Genomic DNA, 19,831 nt, shown 5'->3' on the forward strand with positions numbered 1-19,831 from the left:
GAGCAATCCAATTAGTCCAAGGAGATGAGCATTTAAATCGTCTAAGCATTGATGTTTATGGGTCAAGTGGTGGAAGGTGGGATTAATCTGGATGGATGCTCACTGGTAAGCATTCACGTGATGGGCTGAATAGCCTGCTTCCCCCCGTGTGACTCTATTACCCTTCTTTCCCCATGGCAATGTTCACAAGATCACAAGACAAAGGAGAAGAAGTAGACTATTTGGCCCATCGAGTCTGCTCCGCTACCTCACCATGAGCTAAACTATTCCCATCTAGCCCCAATTTCCGGCCTTTTCCCCATATCCCTTGATACCTTGACTAATTAGATACCTATCAATCGCTTCCTTAAGCACCCCCAATGATCGGGCCTCCACAGCTGTATGTGGCAATGAATTCCACAAATCCACTACCCTGTGGCTAAAGAAATTTCTCCTAATTTCTGTTCTAAATGGGTACCCTCTAATTCTAAGACTGTGCCCTCTAGTCCTGGACTCACCCACCAAGGGAAACAGCTTAGCCACATCTACTCTGTCCAGTCCTTTCAACATTCGAAATGTTTCTATGAGGTCCCCTCTCATTCTTCTGTACTCCAGAGAGTACAGTCCAAGAGCCAACAAACATTCATCATATGTAAGGCCTTTCATTCCGGGAATCATCCTCGTAAATCTTCTCTGAATCCTCTCCAACATCAGCACATCCTTCCTAAGATAAGGGGCCCAAAACTGCACACAGTATTCCAAATGAGGTCTTACTAGTGCCCCATAGAGCCTCAACAACACTTCCTTACTGTTATACTTTATACCTCTCGAAATGAATGCCAACACAGCATTCGCTTTTCTTACCACCGATCCAACCTGGTGGTTAACCTTTAGGGTATCCTGTACAAGGACCCCCAAGTCCCTTTGTACTTCTGTACTTTGAATTTTCTCCCCACCTAGATAATAATCTGCCCTTTTATTTCTTCTTCCAAAGTGTACAACCGCACATTTCTCAACATTGAATCTCAATCTGCCATTTCTTTGCCCATGCTCCTAAACTATCCAAGTCTCTCTGCAACCTTCCTGTTTCTTCAATACTCCCTACTCCTCCACCTATCTTGTTAGCTGCGCTTCCAAGTATTTATCTGATTCTTTATGACTAATATTGAGTGTGAGATCTGTATTAGCTGGGTATGATTAAATGTTGGAATAATTCTTCTTCTGGCAAGATTTAGAACCAACTTTGGATCACCTCAAAACAGGGCATACAGGGAAAGTGCATGGAAACAAATGTATGCTCCAATGTAAGTGACATTCTGAAGTCCTAAAGCCAAAATCTGCAGATGCTGGAAATCCAAAATAAAACAGAAAATACAGGAAACACTCAGCAAGTCAGGCAGTCTCTGCAGAGAGAGAAACAAGGGTTTACAGTTCAGGTCAAAGACACGTTGCCGGTTCTGATGGAGGGACCTTAACTTGAAACGTTAACTCTTTCTCTTTCCACAGATGCAGCCTGCCTAGCATTTTCTGTCCAAATCCTTCACTAGTGGCAAGCATTTATACAATAAAAACGGAGAATGCTGTAAATACTCAGAAGGTTAGACCACATCTGTGGGAAGAGAAACAGAATGAATGTTTTTGACAGCAGGTCATCGACCTGAAGCATTAACCCTGTTTCTCTTACGACAGCTGCGGCCTGACCTGATGAGTATTTCCAGCAGCTTCCGATTTTATTTTGGATTTCCAGCATCTGCAGTTTTGTTGATTTTCAAAGTATTTATTCAATGCAGAGATCTGATAAATTGCAGACACCATTAGCAATAATGGCAGGAGAAATTTTCACAAACTTAATCTAAGCCTGTATTCTGTCAAAACTTACTACATAATGTAACTAATCCTTTTGCAACAGTTTTTCTGAAATTCAGAATTAATCCTATTGATTTAACACAGCATTACTGTGTTGCTTTCATACATTATGTATAGGCAGAACTCAGAGATACATCCCAGATACACACAAACTGCTGTTATATTTTTACACATGAACAGGCCTCAACAGGTACTGATTTTTGCCAAAAGCCTTAACGTCCAGAGAAAACAATGTTTGATTAAAATATGTTACATACAAAATAAAATTAGAAATAGGGTCGTGCAGGATAACCAGATCACACCCGGCTTTATCCAACACATAAGGATTACTTGAATTTTACAGACTGTCACATTTCCATGTGCCTTTATTTCCTCACTTATTCAATCACATTTCTCAGCAATTCTTAATCTCTGACACAATCTCTGTTTCAATCATTAACTCAGACCATGCATTCCATACCCCTGTATGTGGAAATGTTCATCTTGCTCTCGGCCAGAAGTCCCTTGCATTTAATCTTATAATTATATTCCGATTGTTTTAAGTCACCCAAGATACCTATTTCTGTCTATCCCAGCTTGCTACTTCATTGCTAGCAGTTCATGATTATAAATTTGTTTTTTTATTTTAAAAGATTTAGAACATCTGAGATATTTCTTTAAATCTAAGTGACCTTAACCAGAATGTAATTTGCCGTAACTAGTCCAGGTCTTAAATAAGAGGCTCACCATTATCAGATGATCACAGCATTAAGCTAGAATTTCACCATGGTTTTATACACTGACCCACATACTTGTTTCATGTTACACCATTCCTATTAAGCCTTTTCCTCCTCATTTCTTTGTGTTGACAACACCCTGAAACCGTACACAGGTGGTAGGAATTCTTTCTTAATATTTCCCATACTTCCAAATGACTTGGATTTGTACAAAGGTTCTGCTTATTTCCAGTTGTGGAAACTCAACACTTCTCAATCATTTCTCTCATCAGCTTAACGTGGAAACCAGACAGTGGAAGAACAGATTAAATATCAATCACACCATCAAGGACAGAGCAGCCTGCTTGATTGGCAACACAACCAATACCCCAAACATTAACCTCCTCCAACATAGTGGCTGCAGTTTGTACTATCAATAAAGCACACTGAAGTTACTTGCCCAGGCTCCTCTAAAGGTACCGTTCAAATCCACAGTCTCTACCTCCAAAGGCTAAGCCATATATTCTAAATTATAAAAGAAAAAGGGAAACGCAGTGGCATAGCTGATAGTGCTGTAGCTCCTGTGGCTTGGGCTCAGTCATGACCTCAGGTACTGTCTGTGTGGAGTTTGCATGTTCTTCTTGTAGCCATCTAGATTTCCTACATCCCAAAGACATGTGGGTTGGTGGAATGCCCTCAGTGAAGGCCAATGGTAGAATCTGGAGGGAATTGATGAGAATGTGGGGAGAATATAATGGTGTTAGTGTAAGTGGGGGCTTCATGGTTAGCATGGGCCTGGTGGGCTGAAGGGCCTGTTTTGTGTTGTTTGACTCTATCTGTAATTCTCTAAGAAGGAAAAGGCACATGGCAACTCCAGCCTCAACAGATACCCTGCATATGATCCTGCATTCTGAATTGGAAAGATAATCACCATTTCTGCACTGTCAAAAGGTCCAAATTCTAGAGCTCCCTCCTGAAGAGCACTGTGCGACCACCTTCACCAGAAGGACTGCAGCAGTTCAAGAAGGCAGCACCCCACACCTTATTAAGGGCAATAAGTGTTGGCCTTTGCTGCAAGGCCCACTTTCTGGTCTGTGGAGAATAGGATTGTGTAGAGCCTTAAACATATTTAAATGTGTCAGGTGCCTCACAAGAACCTTGGAAAATTTGACAATGTGGCGAGATATTAGAACAGGCGACCAAGAGCTTGAAGCAGAGAGGTTTTTTTAAAACCAATACTTTTATACTATCAGGACAGGAAATGCTTATTGAAATTTATACAATGAATGCAATGGTAAAAATAAAATAAATATGTTGGATCCTCTGCTCTCTCATGAGATGGTTTATATTGCTTTGACATGCTATCGTCTATACAGCTCACGAAGTGAAATATCAAACCACTTCTGGATCCAAGAGATACAGTAGCCAAAAATAAAAGCTGGGATCACGTGGGATTCTGGCATGTAATGCAAATTAAAATGAAAGCCTGTCAGTGAGTACCAGATGCTCAGAGCTTAAGAGTTCAAAGGTAATTCAAAGGTAATTTGGTCTGTCAAAAGAATTCACCTGGTTAATAATTCATCAACAAAGATAAGTCCACAGTGGTGATGTAGATTTCCCATAATGTTACAGCTGGTGTTGCAAAACGATTTTGAATGAAGGTGTTGCGTCATTTTGAAGTGCTTCTGTAATATTGGCGTGCTATCAGCAGAGAAGGATTACTAGACTAATACTTGGGATGGACAGGTTATCTCATAAAGGAAAAAAATGATATATTAGGTTTGTATCTACTGTAGTTTAGAAAGTGAGAGGGGATTTCATTGAAACGAAAGATCCTGAAGGGCCCTGACAGGGTAGACGTGGAGAAGATGTTTTACCTTGTTGGAGAATCTGGTTAAAACTATAAAGGGGTCACCCACTCAAAATACAGAGGAGGCAAGTTTTTCCCCTTGGCTGGTTGCAGGTCTTTGGAACTCTTCCTCAAAGAGCAGAAGGTTAGTTTTTGAATACTTTAAGGTGGAGGTAGACAGATTCTTGATAAGCAAGGGGGTGAAAGATTACAGGGGTGGGTGGGATTGTGTAGTTGAAGCTACAACAGATCATCTATTATCTTACTGAATGGCAGAATAGGTTCAAAGGGCTGAATGGCCTGCTCCCACTCCTAATTCATATGTTCATATCTATGTTTGAATCTGTGATTGCTCATGTTTAGTTCCCTGTAGAGGTATATGGTGACGGAAGACAGCTAGTAGTCACTTACTGTCTCAATCCCTAAGAGAATTGGAAATGGCAAATGACTTTTGAAATAAGTCCACACTAATCCGTCATGAGACCATACTCTAAAATGCTTTAACTGCTCCAAAAAGAAAAAGGACCTTTGAGTAATCCCAGTTCAAAAGCATTCCAGCTTTTTTTTAAAAAGCCGTGAATATCTGATGGGCCTTTATCATTAAACTATGATTCACACACATCGTCGGAGCTGATCAGTCTGTCCACCCACTTTCTCACCACGACTTACTTTCAGCATTCCCACATGCATTCCTGCATTCTGACACATCTTCATGAAATATTTGATGTTAGCCTCATCGTGAATGATGTAGACAGGAACCTTCCTCTTGAAGCTCGCATCCAGCAAGTCTTTGAATATATCGATGTCTGTAAATATGTCCATTACAACAGCAATTACCTGGGAACAGTAATAAAGCAGTTATAGTTATTTGCTCAGTTGTCACCTGACAGTCATTTAATCAACCAATCAACTCTATTGCTGGTCATTATCGACTACCTGTGGCTGAATCTCATTTTACTGTTGTTAATGAATGAAATTCCTTTCAGATGAGATTGGCTTGGAGAATATATCTCCACATGGAAAACGGAAACTAAAACTGCAAAAACAGGATTGTAACTTTAGATCCAATAAGGAATTAAGGAGAAAGTTATTTACTCAGTGGTTAGAATGAGTACCCGTGAGTGGATGAGGCCAGTAGCAATTATTCATAAGTTCATTCGGGAGAAAATAGGTGGATATGATGAAGGGAAACAGAGTGAGAAGTAACATGTGCAAGGGATAAACCCAAGTATTGATCAATTAGGCTGAGTGAACATAGAACAGTACAGCACAGGAACAGGCCCTTTGGCCCATGATGTCTGTGCCAATCACGATGCCAAATTAATCTAATCCCTTCTGCCTCCACACAATCCTCCGGGTGCTCCGGTTTCCTCCCACATTCCAAAGATGTACAGGTTAGGAAGTTGTGGGCATGCTATGTCAGCGCCGGAAGCGTGGCAACACTTGCGGGCTGCCCCCAGAACACTCCACGCAAAAAGATGCATTTCACTGTGTGTTTTGATGTATATGTGACTAATAAAGATATCTGATCTTATATCCCTCCATCCTCATGTGTCTATCTAAAAATCTCTTGAACGCCACCATTGTATCTGCTTCCACCACCACCCCTGGCAGCATGTTCCAGGCACCTGCCCCTCATTGTAAAAACCTTGCCCTGCAGATCCCCTTCAAACCTTTCCCCTTTCCCCTTAAAGCTATGCCCTTCAGTATTTGACATTTCTATCCTGGGATAAAGATTCTGGCCGTCTACCCTATATATGCTTCTCGTAGACTGGACTGCTTCTTTGCTGCAAGTCCTATATAATTCCATGTTTCAGGACAACAACATGTGACTCACAGCCATTTTCTTCAGTGGCAATGTGGTAATGCAGGAGATATGGTAGTCAGAAAGCTTCCACAAAGAGTGATATTTTGTCAGGGCTGAAATGGTTGCCACAAGAGGACACAGGTTTAAGTTGCTGGGGAGTAGGTATAGAGGAGATGTCAGGGGTAAGTTTTTTACTCAGAGAGTGGTGAGTGTGTGGAATGGGCTGCCGGCAACGGTGGTGGAGGCGGATACGATAGGGTCTCTTAAGAGACTTTTGGATAGGTACATGGAGCTTAGAAAAATAGAGGGCTATAGGTAAGCCTAGTAATTTCTAAGGTAGGGACATGTTCAGCACAACTCTGTGGGGCCAAAGGGCCTGTATTGTGCTGCAGGTTTTCTATGTTTCGAAGTTTTAATGATAGTGACAGAGGGGTAAATATTGTCCAGACACTGGAGAGTACATGAAAGAAAAAATCCTCAAATGCTGGAAATCTGAAACAATGGCAGAAAATGCCAACTTTCAGAAGGTCAGGCAGCACCTTTTAAATTAATTTTCAGCAAGTGGACATCACCCGCTGGGCCAGCATTTATTGCCCATCCCTAGTTGCTCCAGAAGGTGGTGGTAAGCTGCCGTCTTGAACCCCTACGATCCTTCTGGTGAAGATACTCCCATGGTGCTGATGGGAGGAAGCTGCAGGATTTAGACCCTGTGGCGAAGGACTGGTGAGATAGTTCCAGGTCTGGTTGATGCATGACTTGAAGGGGAACTTGCTCCAATGTGCCTGATATTCCTTGTTCTTCTTGGTGGTCGACGTCATGGGTCTGGGAGGGGCTGTTGGAGTGGCCTCACAAGTAACAGCAATACGTTTCAGTAGGTGGTACATACTGCAGCTACCGTGCACCTATGAATGTTTATGGTGGTTGATGGGGAGGCAATCAAACAGCCCAACTGTCCTGGATGGTGTTGGGCTTCTTAGGAGTTATTGGTACTGTACTCAACCAAACAAGTAGGGAGTATCTCATTGCCTTGCAGATAGTGGAAAGACCTTGGAGTGTCAGGAGATGAGTCACTTGTCTCACCCAGCCTCTGACTTGCTCTTGTAGCCAAAATATTTACATGGTTGATCCAGATGAGTTTCTGGTCAATGGACTATCGGAGACTGAGGAATGGTGATACCACTGAAATGTCAAATATAGGTGGTTAGACTCTCTCCTGTTGAAGATGGTAATTGCCTCTTGTGGCACAAATGTTACTTGCCATTTATTAGCCTGTGCTTGAATGTTGTCCAAGTCTGGCTGCATGGTGTTGTGAATAGAACTGAACATTGTGCAATCATCAGTGAACATCCCTACTTCTCACCTTATAATGGAGAAGAAAGTGAGCTAATGTTTCAGGTCAAAGTCCTTTACTGGGCTACCTGATCCACTGGGTAACACAGCATTTTCTTATTTTATTGTAGAAAGGTTATCCTCTGGTTCCTCCACTCATCTTTTAAGTAGTGCCATAGGGTCCCTTACATTCTCCTTAAAGGCAGTTTCACATCTAATCCAAAAGATGGCACTTCCCACAGAGCAGAACTCCTTTAGCCATGCACCTGAATGTCTAGCTTTTCTGCTCAATATTCTAGAATGGATCAACAAACATCTGGCAAAAGCGAGAGTGCTAACGCTGAACCACAGCTGGAAAGAAGGCACATACTTTCTGTCCATTTTATTCCTGGTAGACTCTGCAGCTCAGATCCAAAGGCTGATGAATGGGCCAAGGGGATGTTGAGGGCAACCGGTTAAATACTACACAGTTAAGATAAGATATCTTTATTAGTCACATGTACATCGAAATACACAGTGAAGTGCTTCTTTTGCGTAGAGTGTTCTGGGGGCATCCCACAGGTGTTGCCACGCTTCCGCCGCCAACATAGCATGCCCACAACTTCCTAACTCGTACGTCTTTGCAATGTGGGAGGAAACCGGAGCACCCGGAGGAAACCCATGCAGACATGGGGAGAACGTGTTATCTCCTTACAGACAGCTGCAGGAATTGAACCCGGGTCTCTGGCGCTGTAATAGCGTTATGCTAACAGCTACACTACTGTGCCGGCCTAATAGTTAATGTTCTATTTCAATATGTAAAGTAACTACATCAAGGGGGAAGACTAGTTAAAAAATGCTTAGCAAGTTGCTTCAACTCCCGCACTTTCAATATTTGGGATGCTGAAAATATTAATGAGCACTAGTGAGAATGTAGATATTTTCCTAAACCAAGGCAAGTTGAATTTAGTTTCAATTTCAGCCTTATAGTTTTGGAATGGGAGATGTTGCAAGTAAACACCTGCTTTATATTAGCAGAGTAATCCCAATCAAAATACTTATATTATCCAATGTTACAATGCCAAGTTTGTGGTGCCAACATTACAATATGTTATCTGTGGGTTTAGGCATCCAGAAACAGTAATAAGGGAGTTCTGTATTGTCAGAGGTCTCTTCCTTTAGACAAGATGTTAAACCAGGGCCCTACATGCTCTCTCCGATGAAAGATTCCCATGGCGCTATTTCAATGAATATCCCTAGATTCCGGCCAATATTTAGAACATAGAACAGTACAGCAAAGGGACAGGCCCTTCGGCCCACGATGTCTGTGCCTCAGTCAGCATTCCTAACACATTATTATATTGGTTGTGGGAGCTGACTGTGCACAATTCAGCTGTCACATTTCCTTCAATTCAATGGCGACTGCTTTGACTGTAAAGTGCTTTGAGACATAACAAAAGGCTCCCATGTAAATGCTACATACTTTCTACATTGTTCATTAAATCCAAATGCACAAGGCGTAATCAGTTAGTTTGCAGCTGACACAAAATTAGGAGGTATTGTTGGTAGTGAAGGAGATTGTCATAGATGATCTTGATCGGTTAGGGAAGTGGGCTGAGGAGTGGCAAGTGGATTTCAATGCAGATAAGTGTGAGGTGATGCATTTTGGAAAGTCAAACCAGTGTAGGGACTTGTACTATGAACGGTAGGGCATTAGGGAGCATAAGGAACAGAGGGGCCTAGGATTACATGTGCATAGTTTGTTGAAAGCAGCGTCACAGGTAGACAGGGTGGTGAAAAAGATCTATGCCTCCAAAATGGACAATGAATATCGGAAAGTACAAAACAAAACGTGCTGTACAGAGCAGTAAGTTTCTTATCTTATTTGGCTAAGGAGAGTGGATCAGGAATAATGAAAGGATCAAGATGCCATGGAAATGTAACAGTATCACTCCAAGCAAAGCCCATTTCAATACCTCTCATCAATAGCTGTACACTGGTGAACACGCACTCAGACTTGGGTTTGTCCGTCTCTGCCTCTTTAGTCCTCACCCTCTCTGGTTACAACCACTGCTCCTTCAAGCAACCATGGCAGTGAATTCCATCTGTTCACTTAACATTGCCTGACTTCTTTGTACCATCACAGCAAGGGCAGGTTCAACACTGACATGGTGACTAACTTATAAACTTAGCTGGAAATGTTTAATGTCACAGTAGGAATGTTTAAACTTTACGAATACGTTAATTTAAACTTGACTGACCTACAATGCGACATTAAAGTTATGCAATTCTAAAGTTTTAAGATTCTAAGCACTGATGAATCAGGATGGTTAAACCACAAAATGGGTAAGGAAACAAGTACTCTTTTATAAAACAATTTACAGTCTGCTAAATAACACTTTGCTGCAATTCCTCTCTAACCCTGTATTCCTCTGCTTTCCTTTAAGAGCCTCTTCCAATGTTTTTGAGGCATCCTACTATAGAAATGTTTATATTAGTGTCTAACCAATTAAGCGAGGTTTTATGATTTTATTTTCTTTCTTTATTTACCTGCCAAGTCATTTGAACCGATTTACACAGACGTCTTTACTTTCCAGTGGGTGACACTCATGCCCCACAAAGGTTTTAAGATGCCTGTCCCACTTCAAGACCAGCACAGAATCTGAGCTGGCACCAGTACAGTACTGAGGGAGAGCAGTGCCGAGGGAGCGTGGTACTGACGGAGTGTGTACAGGGAACGCAGTACTGACGGAGCGTGGTACTGAGGGAGCGCGGTACTGAGGGAGCGCGGTACAGAAGGGGTGTAGACCATAAGATATAGGAGCAGAATTAGGCCATTCAGCCCATCGGGTCTGTTCTGCCATTTTTCCCCAATCCCATTCCCCTGCCTTCTCCCTGTAACCCTTAATCCAGCAGTGTCGAGGGAGAGCAGCACCATCAGAGATGCTGTGTGAGGTATTCAATGTTCTACCACCAGCCCCATTAAAGGAGGATGTAAAAAGACCACAGTGGTGCTATTTTACAGAAGGGCGAGGTTTAATCACACCCCCCCCCCCCACCTTCAAAAGCCGGCTACCGACACAGCACTGCCCGTGGGATCTTGCTGTGCACAAGTAATCCGCAAGGTTTCTCCACAAGCCAACTGTTCTTCATTGGGAGAAAGGGAGGGAGGGGGTCTACTTCTGGGTGGTCCCCGACCAAGGAGGTGTGGGGGGCGGGGGGGAGGACAGGGGGAACCCCTTCTGGGTGGTCCTGGGAGGCGTACGGTGCTACATAAAGGCGCTCTCACCTTCTGCGCCTGGCCGATCATCCGGCGGAACATCTCCTTGATGTGGACGGAGCCCTCCAGGGGTGGCTGGGTGTACACGTTGGCGCGGGTCACCCCGCGGTAGGCTGCGCAGTCCGGCCAGCCCAGGTCCAGGCTGGGCCGGGACACGTCCGAGGGGTCGGGCCAGTAGTGGAGCGAGAGGGGAATGTGCCCCGGCTCCGGTCCCGGCTCCTCACCATCCTCAGCCCTCCAGCCGCCGGGCACCTCCTCGGTCAGGAAATCCCTGACCGACCGCAAGATCTGCTGGACGTCCAACTCCGATAAGAACTCCCTCAGGTTCTCCTTGGTCACCGTCTCGTTGAAGGCGTGAAGTCCCTCGGCCACCAGCGCCTCCACGGCCAGTCTCTGACCCTCGCTGTAGAAGAACTCGGGCTTCGACTCATTGGTCCGAAAGTTAATGTTGCCCTCGTCCAGGCACTGTAGCTGGGACAGTGCCATCCCTCACCACCCCCGAGACCAGCTCCTAACCCGAGCCACACACTTGGACCAAGTGCAGCGGGATCCACTGACACGTCAATCGCTTGTACTTCCTCGCAGCCACTCCCCCTCCCAGGTATCAGTCTGGACCACACCTAACACTTCCTCCTCACCCCCGCACACACCCGCACGTTGCTCTCATTGAACGCCCGTGTTGCGCTTACCAAGCAGGAAGCTGACTCAGGCGGAGCCCTGGGATAGGTCCCCTGGAGGCACAGACCATCTGCTGGAGGAACTGGGCGGGTCGAGCAGCATCTGTGCTGGGTTCCCCTAGCAGACGCGGCATCTGTGCTGGGTTCCCCCAGCAGATGCGGCAATTGTGCTGGTTCCAACTGCAGTCGGGGCACCTGTGCTGGGTTCCCTCAGCAGACGTGGCATCTGTGCTGGTTCCAGCAGACACGGCAACTGTGCTGGTTCCAACTGCAGTCAGGGCACCTGTGCTGGTTCCAGCAGATGCGGCATCTGTGCTGGGTTCCCCCAGCAGACGCGGCATCTGTGCTGGGTTCCCCCAGCAGACGTGGCATCCGTGCTGGGTTACAACTGCAGTCAGGGCATCCGTGCTGGGTTCCCCCAGTAGGTTGTTTGTTGCTCCAGACTGGTAATTTCAGAATCAGAATCAGGTTTATTATCACTGACATAAGTCGTAAAATGTGTTGTTTTGCTGCAGCAATACAGTGCAAGACGTAAAAATTACTATAAGTCACAAAAATAAATAGTGCAAAAAGAGGAATAACCAGTAGTGTTCATGGTGTCACGGACCGTTCAGAAATCTGATGGCGGAGGGGAAGAAGCTGTTCCTGAATCATTGAGTGTGGGTCTTCACGCTCCTGTACCTTCTCCCTGATGGTAGTAACGAGAAGAGGGCATGTCCCAGATGGTGAGTGTCCTTAAAGATTTGTTTATTATTGTCACGTATTGAGATACATTGAAAAGCTTTTGTTTGCATGCCATCCGATCAGATCATTTCCATACATAAGTACATCGAGATAACACAAATGGGGGAAAAATGCAGAATATAATGTTACAGTTACAGAGAAAGTACAGTGCAGGTAGATAAATAAAGTACAAGGGCCATGACAAGGTAGATTGGGAGATCAAGAGTTCGTCCTTATCGTACAAGAGGTCTGTTCAAGAGTCTTATAACAGCAGGATAGAAGCTGTCCTTGAGCCTTTTAGCTTTTAAAGCTGTTTTAAAGCTGTTGTACCTTCTGCCCGTTGGAAGGCGGGGAGAGGAGAGAATGACCGGGGTGGGAGGGGTCTTTGATTGTGTTGGCTGCTTTCCCGAGGCAGTGGAAAATGTAGACGAAGTCAACTGAAGAGAGGCTTCCGGATTCTAGATTGCACTACTGTCTTTGCACCATTCTACTGTGTTGCCTTTGTCGCTGTACTTATTATCACCATGCATACGGTTTACTCTGTGACCTTCATGTGAGCAAGGAATTTCATTGCATGCTGGTGCATAGGAATCAACATAGATATATACAGGCTCTTTGGCCCAACTTGTCTATGCTGACCAAGTTGTCTACCTGCGCTATTCCCGTTTCCCCATGTTTGGCCTATACCATCCTGCTTCCATCCTGGGAAATTTCCACTGCCCCTGTCATAGCTGCAACACCTGTCCCTACACCACCTCCATCACCTCCATCCAGGGACCCAAACAGTCCTTTCAGGTGAGGCAGAGATTCACCTGCATCTCCCTTAATATCATCTACTGCATTCGGTGCTCCAAGTGTGGCCTCCTCTACATTGGTGAGACCAAACGCAGACTAGGTGACTGTTTCGCAGAACACCTGCGCTCTGTCTGTAACCGCAATCTGCATCTTCCCGTTGCCAGTCACTTCAACTCCCCCTCCCACACTATCACTGATCTGTCAGTCCTCGGCCTCCCCCACTGCAAGGAGAATTCCAAGCGCAAAATGGAGGAACAGCACCTCATTTTCTATCTTGGAATCTTGCAGCCTAATGGGCATGAATATTGAATTCTCCCACTTTAGGTAATCCCCACCCCCCTTCCCCACACTCCCCCCTACACCACACTTCTTCTCTTCTTCCCTTTCCTAGCCTCTCTCTCTTTTTTCTCCCTTTTTTTTTCCTCTCTCTCCTTACCTTTGACCCATCCCCTGGTGGATCTGCTCTCCCCTCCTCCCCCACACCAGCCTATCACTATCTCTTACCTGCATCTACCTATCACCACCCTGTGCCCACCCCGCCTTCCCTCCTTTGTCCACCTATCACTGCTCTGCTTTTCTCTCCTATATATTGGGCTTCCCCTTTTCCTATCTTCAGTCCTGAAGAAGGGTCCTGACCCGAAACGTTGACCACCTGCTTTTCTCCACAGATGCTGCCTGGCCTGCTGAGTTCCTCCAGCACCATTATGTTTTTCGTCTAGATTCCAGCATCTGCAGTCCTTTGTTTCTCTCTTAAACCTTTCCTACCCATGTACCTGTCAGAATGTCTTTTAAATATCATAATTCTACCCGCTTCTACCACTTCCTCTGGCAGCTCTTTCCACATACTCACTATCCCCTGTGTGAAAAAGTTGCCCTTCAGATCCCTTTTCAAATCTTTCCCCTCTCAGCTTATGCCCTCTAGTTTTAGACTCCCCTACCCTGGGAAAAAGACTATGGCCATTCACCCTATCTACGCCACTCATAATTTTATAAACCTCTATAAGATCCCCCCTCAGCCTCATCCGCTGCAAGGAAAAAAGTCCCAGCCTGTCCGGTCTCCCCTTATAGCTGAAGCCCTCCAGTCCCGGTAACATCCTCGTGAATCGTTTCTGCACCTTTTCCAGCTTAGTGACATCCTTCCTATACCCCGGTGACCAGAACTGCGCACAATACTCCAAGTGCGGCCTCACCAATGTCTTTTACAGTGTAACATGACATCCCAGCTCTTGTACTGAATGCCCTGACCGATGAAGGCAAGTGTGCCAATCTCTTGTGTCTCTCTTCAAGTTACAAGGGGTTTCCCTAGGGTTTAAAGCACAACAGCTGTGTGAGACAGAAACAATCAGCAGGTCAGGCAGCATCTGTGGAAGAAGGAACAAAGTTAACATACGGTTATCATAGAGGTACAGCAGGAAACAAGTTGACTCATCCACCCATTTTACCCTAATCCCATGTGTCTGAGTCCCATACTAACAAACTGACCTGTCACATTAACTCCTTTCCACTACCTAACCGGCTGAATGTTTCCTGCATTTTTTGTGTTTATTTCAGATTTCCAGCATCTGCAGTTGTTTTTATGTTAAACCCGTTTGGCCACAGATTATATTGTGTCTGCCCACCTCCCTTGGGTTATATAACCACCTGATCAGGATTGTAAAGCTGCCAGATTGCAAAACTGCCTGGCAACAGATATTAATGTGTTGCCCCCACTACCCTGACGTTGTTATAACTGCCTAATCAGTCCATCAATGAGAAATGGCTCCCAAAGCCTTGTGGAAATGATGCAGATGCCAGTTTTTAAATGTATTTGAAACTAGCTTTGGAGTAATTGTCGGCAAAATATCTCCACCACATGCTTCAGAGTGTAAGAAGCAATTTTCATGAGTCTAGAATCCCCTCTGAAATCCCCTCTGTTCCAAAGAGAACAACCCAAGCTTCTCTAAACTACAGACCATCTGTGGGTAATGAACAGGTTCTGTTTTTTTTTCCAGAGACATTTCAAACCTCTGGAAAAAAAAATTGAGATGGTGTCTGGGGCTGACCCCACAAGTATGTTGGTCAGTGATCAGCAAATCAGTAACTGAGTGTACTTACCTGTGTGATTGGCTTTGAGTTGTGGATTCAACTGACTGTTAGAAGAAACTTCCATCTCTGATCATGCACCATTGACTTTATCAATAGATTACCAGATGTATCCTTTGATGTCAGACAATGGCGATTTAACCCTTCTCTATTACAAGACTCAGATTTTGTCCAATTTATTAAAGAACAGATTTCATTTCTCTTTTTAACTAATTTTACTGAAGAAATCTCCAGTGGGATAATATGGGATACTTTTAAAGCATTTATCTGTGGTCAAATTATTTCATATTCTGCTGGATTGAAAAAACTAACTAATAACGAAATACGTATATTGGCTGACAAGATTAAAGAAATCGATAAAAAATATTCTGATACTCCGAATCTGGAGCTTTTTAAAAAGAGAACAGAACTCCAATTACAACATAGTTTATTATTAACATCTTCAATTGAAAATCTACTACTTAAAAACAAAAGTCAATTTTATATACATGGTGACAAATCCGGTAAATTATTGTCCAACTAATTGAAAGCTACTTTATCTAAATGTCAGATTAATAAAATTCGTAAACCAGATGGTACCTACACGATAGATCATGATCAAATCAACAAATCCTTTCAAGAATTTTATTCTTCTTTATACCAATCAGAATCCCCTGAGGATCCTACATTAATGTATGAATTTTTAAGAGATCTGAAGATTCCCCGACTATCTTTAAACGAATGTTCTACATTAGATGCTCCCATTTCGGAGAAAGAAATAAAGAAAGTAATATTTTCAGTGAACTCGGGTAAAGCACCCGGCCCTGACGGATATACAGCTGAATTTTTAAAATCCTTTTCTGATATTCTTGTTCCTTGGTTAGCCAAAATTTTTAAAGATGCCCTATCAGTGGGTAAACTACCACAATCTTTCTATGAAGCAACTATCTCTTTAATTCTTAAAAAGGATAAACATCCCATTGATTGTGCATCTTATAGACCTATTTCTTTATTAAATGTAGATTCAAATATGTTTTCCAAAATATTGGCCTTTAGACTGGAAAGGGTTCTCCCACAAATTATCTCTGAAGACCAGACAGGATTTATTCAGAATCGTTATTTACATTTTAATATTAGGAGATTAATGAATGTTATATACACCCCTTCATCCCAAATTCTAGAATGTGTTGTCTCACTAGATGCTGAAAAAGCGTTTGACAGAGTCGAATGGGAATATCTATTCACTACACTTCAAAAATTTAAGTTTAGCCCTAAATTTATATCTGTGATTAAAATGATTAATTATACACCTATGGCTTCAATACTTACTAATAATCAAAGATCTCCTTTGTTTAGGCTTTTTCGAGGTACTAGACAAAGTTGCCCATTAAGCCCTTTATTATTTGATATTGCTTTAGAACCCTTGGCTATTGCACTCCGGGACTCTTCAATTGTATGTGGCATTACTCACAGACAGAAGGTTTATAAGATATCTCTCTACGCAGATGACCTGTTACTTTATATTTCTAATCCAGACAAATCTATCCCCGCAGTACTATCACTACTAGATCAGTTTAGTGTTTTTTCTGACTATAGATTAAATCTTAATAAGAGTGAACTTTTTCCATTGAATATGCAAACCCCAATTTATAGGCAATTACCTTTTAGATTGGTAACTGACTATTTTATGTATTTAGGTGTTAAAATGACCAAGAAACATAAGGACTTATTTAAAGCTAATTTATTGCCTTTAATTGACCATGTTAAACAATTATTTACTAAGTGGTTTCCACTGTCTTTGTTATTGGTAGACCAAATTAATGCAATTAATGTGAATATTTTACCAAAATTTTTATATTTATTTCAAGTGATTCCAACTTTTGTCCCAAAATCTTTTTTTGACACTATTGATTCTAAAATTCCTTCATATATTTGGCAGAATAAAAACCCAAGGTTAAGTAAGAAATGTTTACAAGAACTAAAAAAAGATGGTGGTATGGCCTTGCCTAACTTTAGATTATATTATTGGGCAATTAATATCAGATATTTAATTTTTTGGATACAAGATTTACATGTAATTCAATGCCCCAAATCAGTACTTGAATTTTCATTAGTTTCTATTTTAGGAGCTTCACTCCCTTTTGCACTTAACAAATTAAGTAAACATATGATTAACCCAATTGTTAAACATACAATATGAATATGGTTTCAATTTCGTAAATTTTTTGGATTGAATAAATTTAACATGTCAAGTCCCATTCAATCTAATTTTTTCTTTCATCCATCCAGAGTTGACTCAGCTTTTTCCACATGGAAAAGGAAGGGAATAATATGTTTTCGGGATCTATTCATTGATAACTGTTTTTCATCTTTGGAACAATTGTCTAACAAATACAATTTGCCTAGATCACACTTTTTTCAATATTTGCAGATCAGAAATTTTTTAAAAGCTACTATACCCTCTTTTCCGACACCTTGCAAAACTGAAACTACTGAAAAAATTTTAGGTCTTAATCCTTATCAGAAGGGCTTGATAGCAATAATCTATGATTTAGTTATGAAAATACGTCCAGAATCACTGGACAAAATTAAGAATGATTGGGAAAGTGAACTCCAGACATCTTTACCTACAGAGACTTGGAAGAAAATTCTTCATTTAGTTAATACATCTTCAATGTGTGCCAGACACTCTTTGATACAGTTTAAGGTAGTTCACAGGACCCATATGTCCAAAGATAAGTTAGCTCATTTTTATAGCCATATAAATCCTATATGTGATAGATGTAAATCGAAAGTGGCTTCTTTGACACATATGTTTTGGTCCTGTCCTCTTTTGGAAAAATATTGGAAAGACATTTTTAACATTATTTCAAATGTATTGAAGATTGATTTACAACCTCACCCTATCACTGCAATTTTTGGATTACCAAGGATAGAGTCTGGCCATTTATCTGCTTCTGCTAACCATATGATTGCTTTTGTTACATTAATGGCCAAACGATCCATTTTGCTTAAATGGAAGGATCCAATACCCCCTACTACTTTTCAATGGTTCTCTCAAACTATATCATGTTTAAACTTGGAAAAAATTAGGAGTGGTACTGTTGATCCTTCGCTTAAATTTGAAGATATCTGGAGTCCATTTATTCAATATTTTCACATGATGTAGATCCCCTTTCAATAACTTTCCAACTTAGAGGAACGGAGTTGACGACCTAATATTGCTCTGTTTCTGCTGAGAAATTTTAGTCCAGTCTTTTTTTTTTGAAATTTTTCTGTTTAGTTTATATTGTTTATAATTTTTCTTATTGATTTGGGTTTTTTGTTCTTTTTCTTCTCTTATAATTTATATAATAAATCCTTTTCTTTCCTTTCTTTTATATTATATTCATTTACTAAGAGATCGTTGGATCTACAGATTTTTTTATATCTTATTGTTCTTTATGATTACCTATGCCATGATTGTTATCCAGGTCTCTTTGTATTACATGTACAAACATTGATGTTATATATTAATCTGTATTAATTTGAAAACTAATAAAAAGATTGAAAAAGAAAGAAAGAAAGAAGAAACTTGCATCATTCTGTACCTTTCATGATTTCAAGGAATCCGTGCGTTCTTAATAACCAGTGGAGTACTCCTTAAGTTTTGGTCACGGTTGCAATGTTAATTAAGTCCCTAACTGTATTTTGATTGTACAAAGATTTGGAACTTTGAAAGAGATAAGGCAAACCAGTTACCTGCAACAAAATAAAAATTACTGTATAGATAAACATTAAATGATTTTCCACAGAGACTGAGGCTTTAATATAGAATCTACATGAAATAAAGTACATTTATTCATCTACTTCAATAAATATATTTGAATGAAAGGTTTTTCCATAGGGAAAGAATAGACAAGGTCTGTTAGAGTGCAGGAACAGATTCAAAGTGGTGATCAGCCTCCTATTTCCCTTGATCGGTTTAGGCCTAATGTTAGAATGCTTTGCTGCTGATTAGAGACAGGAAAAGGATTCTGTAAAGCCAGGACAACTTCTTGCTCATTATCACAGACTCTTTTACTGTCAGGCCAGAGGTTGGAAGAATAAGTAGCCATTAAAGAGAGTTATCTGAAATTAAAGTGCCAAAATATCCAGGATATAAAGGTAGGGAGGCATTCTCTCCCCGCCACCCCACCCCCCCCAAAAAAAAAAGCAATACAATATATAGCAGAAGCAGAAATTGGTATTGGTATTGGTTAAACAACAGTTCCCTCAGCTCCTGAAATTGCAAATGACACGTTAATAATAGGTTGGTCCAAACAGTATGAACACATTAGAGTGGAAGCTAATTTATTCACAGGATGTGGGTGTTGCACGGCAAGGCCATTGTTTATTGTCCATACCTGATTTCCCTGTAGAAAGTGGTGGAGAGCCACCTTCTTAATCTGCAGCAATCCTCTCACAGTATTATCGTCCTAGTACCTAGACCAGTAATGATGAAGAGAAGGTGACATATTTCCAACGAAGGATGGTGTATGACTTGGAAGAGAACTTGCAGATGATGCTGTTCTTTTCTGTTCGCTCTCCTTGTCCTTCTTGAGGGTGCAGGTTTTGGAGGAGGTGTTGGTGTAGCCAAGATGAATAATGCATAATCATGTACGGGAGAAGGGAATTGAGGGTTGTGCTAATAGAGATGGATTAGGAAAGACAGAGGAGACTTGTATAGCACTTAAATGCTAGCGTGGAATAGTTTTCCAGTGCGGTACATTCCTTGTAGTTGTTGGGATAGGGACTGCTCTTTTGGGATAG

The 19,831-nt window shown here is 41.9% G+C and overlaps 2 protein-coding genes across 5 annotated transcripts in view; one reads left to right on the plus strand and one right to left on the minus strand.

The window, feature by feature from the left end:
• Window positions 1–11,480, minus strand: part of LOC127573144 (protein FAM83G-like) — a 41,886-nt gene extending 30,406 nt beyond the window's left edge. Inside the window, exons 1-2 of one of the 2 annotated variants that reach the window (XM_052021088.1) lie at window positions 10,794–11,480; window positions 5,059–5,226 (exon numbers count right to left, since the gene is read on the minus strand). In XM_052021088.1, coding sequence (XP_051877048.1) covers window positions 5,059–5,226; window positions 10,794–11,270 — 645 coding nt within the window. In that variant the 5' untranslated portion in view covers window positions 11,271–11,480. The remainder of the gene's footprint in view (window positions 1–5,058; window positions 5,227–10,793) is intronic. The other variant, XM_052021089.1, reaches the window with a different exon arrangement.
• slc5a10 (solute carrier family 5 member 10) overlaps window positions 1–19,831 on the plus strand; it is a 118,775-nt gene that overhangs the window by 78,091 nt on the left and 20,853 nt on the right. The window lies entirely within an intron of this gene.

This window comes from Pristis pectinata, chromosome 8 (assembly GCF_009764475.1).
Source record: "Pristis pectinata isolate sPriPec2 chromosome 8, sPriPec2.1.pri, whole genome shotgun sequence".
NCBI lineage: Eukaryota > Metazoa > Chordata > Chondrichthyes > Rhinopristiformes > Pristidae > Pristis > Pristis pectinata.